Below are 7,735 nucleotides of genomic sequence, written 5' to 3'. Positions count from 1 at the left end.
AGTGTACTCCAATGACATACCAAAAAGGTTTAATTTGTTTGTTGTTGTTTCAGAAGAACAAGTCCATATGTATTTAATAAGTATAATGTGTGSAGCTTGATGGTAAATCTGATATTTTTGACATGAACTTGGCCTCCTTGGTCCCATTATAAGATTTCAAATGATTTTCCTTCCTCTGTTGTCAGAACATATTTTGAAACATCTTGTCAGAGAGCAGCAATGATTTCACAAGTGATCGGCAGATTGTAATTTTGCACGTTTGCCAAACATGAAGTGACCAAAATGTATGTTTAATTTAATAAATGAGGCTTGAGGCACACCTCAAATCAGGTAAACCTGTTTTCATGAGAACAAGAGGTTCTTAAGAGAGCACTACTTGCAGTGATTTCACCATAAGGGAACAAAGCCAGAGCTGATGTAATGTCCACACCTATTTGGCCAGTAAATTAGGAAATGTTGCTYACAAGATGCTTAATGAAAAGTCGTACATTTTCCTCTGTATGTTTGCCAATACACATGAGCGCTTTCTTATTGATCAAAAGATAAACAGGACAGACATAAACAGACCTAAAAAAAGACAACTAGATATTGGAGAATGATAAGTTAGGTTCAATCATTAAACCAAATTTGAATTCCCCTGAAAATGCACATTTTGAAAAAACAGTATTTGTAAAGATAATTGCTTCTTATAAGCTTTATTTCAACTAATGATATAAAATGTTTAGCAGCCTTGCTGAGTGGAAGAAATAAAAGAAAAATGAGCACGTTGAAAGGTCATGTGACATAAACCACTAAACCTTTTTGCTGCCATAGCAATTTTTTGTAGCTCTTATTTTCTGCTCACTTTACAGCACAACAAACCAGTTAAGGTTTGTTGGGACGAAAAACAGAGACATGAGTTAACAAGATGAACTTCAGATTCTATTTCTAAAAAAAAAGCAACAAAAATTCAAAAATTTAAAGTTCTAAGAACACATTTCTTAATTAGGTTAAGCTTAAATTGGGCAGAAACAACAAAATATATTTTTTGTCTTGCAAAAATTTGCATTGAAAAATTAGCAAAGATTTTACTGGAAAAAGTAGGGCACGGCCATTTTCTTTATTTGTTCACTTTTTTATTTTTATATCAGTTTTAAATTATGTAGAAATTAAGGATGACAATAGTTGCATCCTACAAGTAACAAACCAAGTGACAGAATTTGTGACATCTCAAGATAGAGACTTCTAGTAGTTCATAGTTTTTTTTTCCTGTGAATGTATTGTATTATTATGGGGTTTGAATTGACTATTTGGATCAGAAACTGGATCTGAATCATTTCTTTTCTTAGTACAATATCTAGAGATGTCTTTTGGTGTGAACTGATGCTATCAACTAAATTAATTAAACAGAATTAATTTTAGCAGAAAACAAGTTTTCAGGTTCTTTGTCAGTTGTGGTTCTTTTCTTTGTGATGGTTCTTTAATTCTTATTAAGAAACATATCTGCATTGCCAGCAGCTCAGTCAACAATAAACTGTGTCTGTGAAGCTGCTGTGCATCATGCAGAATGAGGTCGGTCCCCAAACGGCTAGAATGACTCCAKATCTCTCAGGAAACTATGTTGTGTGACGAGTGCTAGAATTTCACTGCACACTTTTGCATAAATATTAATAAATAAATATAAATATTTATGCATAAATATTCAGGTTGACCCTCTCCCTCAGAATGACAGAAGACTGTCAAAATTTTGTCATTTTTGTCAGTTGCATCACAACCATACACCAATGCTAAGTGGGGAATAAAACTCAGAGGAAGAAGCAGCGAGCACAGCACACAGGAAGGAGAGGCAGCCACCACATCGATGAATTCAGACACAGAAAAGATAAGAACAAGTTGGTAAAAATGTCTGATGACACCCTGGAGATCAACAGTCATACTCTGCAACCATTAGGTCACCAAAAGGAATTAACATAATATCTTCTAACTTTGTTTACTTCAGTATTCTATGATAATAATCAAACATTATTGCTGTTATTTCATCTGTTAAGTTGTTTCTTCCTAGGCCGCAGTTCGATGATCGACTTTGTTGTCGTTTCATCTGATCTGCGGCCACGTGTTTTGGACACTCGGGTGAAGAGAGGGGCGGAGCTGTCAACTGACCACTACCTGGTGGTGAGTTGGCTCCGTTGGTGGGGGAGGATACCGGTCAGACCTGGCAGACCGAAACGTATAGTGAGGGTCTGCTGGAAATGTCTGCCAGAGTCTCCCATCAGATGGAGCTTCAACTCATACCTCCGGGAAAACTTCGAACCTGTTCCGGGGGAGGTGGGGGACATTGAGTCCGAGTGGGCCATGTTCCATGCCTCCATTGTCGAGGCAGCTTACCTGAGCTGTGGCCGTAGGGTTGTCGGTGCTTGTCCTGGCGGCAACCCTCRAACCCGCTGGTGGACACCGGTGGTGAGGGTTGCTGTCAGGCTGAAGAAGGAGCCCTATCGGGTCTTTTTGGCCTGTGGGACTCCGGAAGCAGCCGACAGGTATCGGCAATCCAAGTGGTTTGCGGCTCGGGTGGTCCCTGAGGCAAAAACTTGTGCATGGGAGGAGTTCGGAGAGGCCATGGAAAAAGACTTCTGTACGGCTTCAGGGCGATTCTGGTCCACCATCCAGCGTCTCGGGGAGGGGGGGGGGTTCGCCACCAACACTATTTATGGTGGGGATGGTGCGCTGCTGACCTCATCTCGGGATGTTGTGGGTCAGTGGGCGGAGTACTTCGAGGACCTCCTCAATCCTACCGACACGTCTTCACATGAGGAAGCAGAGCCTGGGGACCCTGGATCGGACTCTCCAATCTCTGGTGCYGAGGTCGCTGAGGTGGTTGAAAAGCTCCTTGGTGGCAGGGTGCTGGGGGGTGGATGAGATTCACCCGGAGTTCCATAAGGCTCTGGATGTTGTGGGGTTGCATTGGTTGACGCGACTCTACAATATCGCGTGGACATCGGGGGCAGTTCCCCTGGATTGGCAGACCGGGGTGGTGGTCCCCCTATTTAAAAAGGGGGACCGCAGAGTGTGTTCCAACTATAGGGGGATCACGCTCCTGAGCCTCCCTGGTAAGGTCTATTTGGGGGTTCTGGAGAGGAGGGTCCGTCGGATAGTCGAATCTCAGATTCAGGAAGAGCAGTGTGGTTTTCATCCTGGTCGTGGAACAGTGGACCAGCTCTGCACCCTCAGCAGGGTCCTGGAGGGTGCATGGAAGTTCGCCCAACCAGTCTACATGTGTTTTGTGGACTTGGAGAAGGCGTTTGACCATGTCCCTCGGGTACTCCTGTGAGGGGTACTCCGGGAGTATGGGGTACCAGGCCCATTGATGCAGACTGTTAGGTCCCTGTATATGACTGGTGCCAGAGCTTGGTCTGCATTGCCGGTAATAAGTTGGACTCGTTTCCGGTGAGGGTTGGACTCCGCCAAGGTTGCCCTTTGTCACCGATTCTGTTCATAACTTTTATGGACAGAATTTCTAGGCGCAGCCAAGGTGTTGAGGGGATCCTTTTTGGTGACCTTAGGATCGCATCTCTGCTTTTTGCGGATGATGTAGTCCTATTGGCTTCATCAGATCGTGATCTCCAGCTCTCACTGGAGCAGTTCACAGCCGAGTGTGAAGCGGCTGGGATGAGGATCAGTGCCCCCAAATCCGAGACCATGGTCTTGAGCTGGAAACCGGTAGTATGCCACCTCCGGGTTGGGGAAGAGGTCCTGCCCCAAGTGGAGGAGTTCAAGTATCTTGGGGTCTTGTTCACGAATGAGGGAAGAATGGAGCAGGAGATCGACAGGCGAATTGGTGCTGCATCTGCAGTGATGCGGGTGCTGAACCGGTCTGTCGTGGTGAGGCGGGAGCTGAGCCAGAAGGCAAAGCTCTCGGTTTACCAGTCGGTCTACGTTCCTACCCTCATCTATGGTCACGAACTTTGGGTAGTGACCGAAAGAACGAGATTGTGGATACAAGCGGCCGAAATGAGTTTCCTCCACAGGGTGTCTGGGCTCTCTCTTAGAGATAGGGTGAGAAGCTCGGTCATCCGGGAGGGATTCAGAGTAGAGCCGCTGCTCCTCCACGTCGAGAGGAGCCAGTTGAGGTGGCTTGGGCATCTGGTTAGGATGCCTCCTGGACACCTCTCTGGTGAGGTGTTTCAGGCACGTCCCACTGGGAGGAGGCTCAGGGGAAGGCCCAGGACACGCTGGAGGGACTATGTTTCTATTAAGGTCACTTCTGCACTGTAATTGTTTTTTATGATTGCAGGCACAATAATAACCTTTTCTACAGCTAGCCAAACTTCACACACAAGCAAAACGTCAGCTCAAATCTGCACAACGGTAAACACGTCAGCCTGACTTTTTGCCAAATGCTACACGCCGTAATCTGCTAAACACGTGCATCTACTTTGCATCCAAACAGGTCATGATATCTCTTCTTTGCTATTTCAAATCTCTGAATTGGCCACATGTAAACTACTTGGTTAAACACACCCACCAGGTGTAAAAATATACTTAATTAAAAACTCATCAATTGGGCGAATAAGCATTATAAAAACAAAACAAAAAAATACTGGCGGAAATGGCTCTACAGTATATGCAAATTTTAAAAATAACAAAACACACGCACGTGTTTAAATTTGTGTAACTTTTCTGCACATGAGCCAGGCTCTTTGTCTGCTGAGTTTGATTGATTTTTGTGTTTGTTTTGGGGGGAAAAACGTGCCAAGTTTATATGGCCTTCATTTGCAAGTTGCATCGGGCCACACTATAACACAGTGTCTATAAAATGTTTTCACCCCCTTTGATGTTTTATTGTGATTAGAAATCAGTCATCGCTGCATAAAAAAACATGTAAAATAAATGACTGCATAAATATTCACCCGCTTTAAAGTAGTTATTCAGTTCAGAGGAAAACAAACAAGCCCTAAACATGTGCAAGAGTTCTGTTAGAGCCACCATCAGAAACTCAATTCCAAGTCCACTGTGACCACAGAGGAAGTRACAAAATTCAGCGAGATTGTCTGTGCATTAAAATACAATTCTTTTGCAGACAGCATAAGATTTTCCCTATGGTTTGAGACCACATCCCATAACCCCTAAAGGTACAAGTGACCTCCTTTTTTCAGTCATTAATAAAAGAGACAGACAGAATTTTRTGCCCCGTGGTTTGATGGTCAGGTTAAAAAAAAAAACAATGTACTGGTTTTCGGTCCTTCTGTCATGAAATCCTGGCCTCTTCCCAGCAGTGTCATGTACTCGTTGCTCCTTCACTCTTTGAACAGTTCCCTCTAATTCCAGAAGAGGGCAGCCATCATTTAAATGTATGTGTTAGTGTATCAAATTTCATGTTACATTTGTGTTTTTGACAACTCAGTAAAATTACAATCAATATTTGACAACAAAAAGCTTCATCACAAATTGCGATATCAGATGATACATAAGAATCAGAGCCTTCTTGTGTTGCAGAGTAAAGTGGTTGCAAATGGTTGCACATATGTGTCTCCAGCTGCTTAAACATTCAAGAAACAAACAAGCCTGACCTTCATTATAACAGTGTTCGAGATGAGGCCGGTTGGATAAACTGCTTCTATGACAAACACAGAGATAAGCTCTTAGAAATACTAAAAAAAGTTGTTCCGTCAGCATGAATTGGTTTATGGCTCACTTTAAAGCACAGCTATCTTTCCGACACATCCGTCAGCTGATAGYGCGATGATCATTTTATGTTTGTTTTCACTCCTAAATGGATTTTTTCTCTTCACTTCAGATGCTAACGTTTCTGTTTAGCTCCAGATTAAATATTGACCAGACGAGAAAGAGCAATCACATTATCGTCCTTGTTTCTTTTTCCACTGGAAGTTGCTGCTTTTGTCCTTTGATGTAAAATGGAATAGTCAGAATCAAAGATAATAGAAATTCTGTTTGTGAATACATGCAAAAAGTAATCATTTTGAATTTTGTTTTAGGATTTTTTTTTACACTCCATAAAGGAAATGGAAGCCAAAGACAACTCATCATGCCTGGGTACAGCACCTTGTTTAACAGCCTAAATGATACGTTGTGTTTTTTAGATGAGTGAGTCCTCAAACCTTTCCTGTTTTTGTATTTTTCCACAGAGAACGAGTCTTGTAAGGATCTGGAATGCTACATGGTCCTGACGAAAGCAGAAAGGACGGCGATCGGGTCCATTTGTTTCCTGGCYGGTCCTGTCACCTTGCTAGAAAACGTTGTGGTGTTTGTGGTCATCGCCACCACAGCCAGCCTGCGACAGAGGCCCTCCTATCTGTTCATAGGCAACCTGGCTTTAGCTGATGTCTTTGCCAGCTGCTTCTTCACCACCAGCTTCCTTGACTTTCACCTCTTTCGCCACAGTGACGGCCCCATTGCTTATCTCTTCAAGTTAGGCGGAGTCACCCTGGCGTTCACAAACTCAGTGGGGAGCTTACTGCTCACCGCTTTGGACCGCTACCTCTGCATCCACCACCCCACCAGTTACAAGGTTCTGCTGACACGCCGCAGAGCCCACCTGAGCCTTCTGGTCCTCTGGAGCACCACCATCTTCTTCTCCTTCTTGCCGCTCATGGGTTGGACGTGTCCCACGGGCCTCATTCCACCCTGCTCTCGCTTGTTCCCCTACGTCAGCCGGGGCTACCTGATCTTTTGGACCAGCTTCATCCTGGCGCTTCTGGCACTAATTCTGGGGGCTTACGCTCTCATCCTGTGGAGGGCCCACCGCCACGAGGCATCCCTGTCGAGCCTCCAGGGTGCAGAGGGCACAGGTCAGAACCGCATGAGGATGGATATCCGGCTGGCTCGCACCTTCGCCTTGATTCTGCTCATACTGGTGGGCTGCTGGCTTCCTACTCTCGCCTTCCTGATAGTTGACGTCTCCATCACCCTGACTCGCAACCAACAAAGAACATTTGCGTTTTGCAGCACCCTCTGTCTGCTCAACTCTGCGGTCAACCCACTGCTTTATGCCCTGCGGTGCAGAGAGCTGAGACAGGCTCTCCGACAGTCACTACAACGATTGTGGGAAATCGGAAAGTGCAAGAAGTTTAGACGAAACTCAAACCCCAGGCTGTATTCTGTAGAAAACAACTCTGTTACTGATGATGACTTGTCCAGGGCAAAAACCACCTGACTCAACTCTATTTCTGAAATGTGAACAATCAGTTGGCAGAAGTGTGGATCATAAAAAAAGAAAGAAAAGAATTAGCAATAAAAAWTAGGAAAATATGTTTATGGCAGAGTAAACGTGGTCAGAATATCACCTAGATCATCAATGCAGATTGAGTGAAATTATTGGTTATTTTTCTTAGAGGTGGGGTATTCTGTATTTTCCAGGCACATAGCCCCYATACCACAATCAAGTAACCATCGGTTGTTATGAAAATGCTGCATATATCCAAAATAAATTTGAATTTGCATCATAGYCTACACTGAAAAAAACTTGTAAGATTTACTTGAAAAAAATCCTCGTAACAATTTGCACTAACGTTTGTTAAGTAAATTTAAATGCTACAGATTCATGTAATATTTACTCATCATTATCTAGTCAAAGTTACTAAGAAAATAGTTAAAGAATTTACCTGATTTATTCACAAGATAATGATGAGTAAATATTACATGAATCTGTAGCATTTAAATTTACTTAACAAACGTTAGTGCAAATTGTTACGAGGATTTTTTTCAAGTAAATCTTACAAGTTTTTTTCAGTGTAGGCTATGA

The 7,735-nt window shown here is 43.4% G+C and overlaps 1 protein-coding gene across 1 annotated transcript in view; it reads left to right on the top strand.

Moving 5' to 3' along the window:
* Window positions 1-7,399, top strand: part of cnr2 (cannabinoid receptor 2) — a 7,668-nt gene extending 269 nt beyond the window's left edge. Inside the window, exons 2-3 of the mRNA XM_014016337.1 lie at window positions 5,970-6,027; window positions 6,120-7,399. Of these exons, the coding sequence (XP_013871791.1) occupies window positions 5,997-6,027; window positions 6,120-7,147 (1,059 nt within the window). The 5' untranslated portion in view covers window positions 5,970-5,996 and the 3' untranslated portion in view covers window positions 7,148-7,399. The remainder of the gene's footprint in view (window positions 1-5,969; window positions 6,028-6,119) is intronic.
* Window positions 7,400-7,735: the final 336 nt, after the last annotated feature.

Source organism: Austrofundulus limnaeus, unplaced genomic scaffold, assembly GCF_001266775.1.
Source record: "Austrofundulus limnaeus strain Quisiro unplaced genomic scaffold, Austrofundulus_limnaeus-1.0 Scaffold143, whole genome shotgun sequence".
Lineage (NCBI taxonomy): Eukaryota > Metazoa > Chordata > Actinopteri > Cyprinodontiformes > Rivulidae > Austrofundulus > Austrofundulus limnaeus.
Note: the sequence above shows the minus strand (reverse complement) of the source record. Positions and strands in the feature narration are given on the sequence as shown.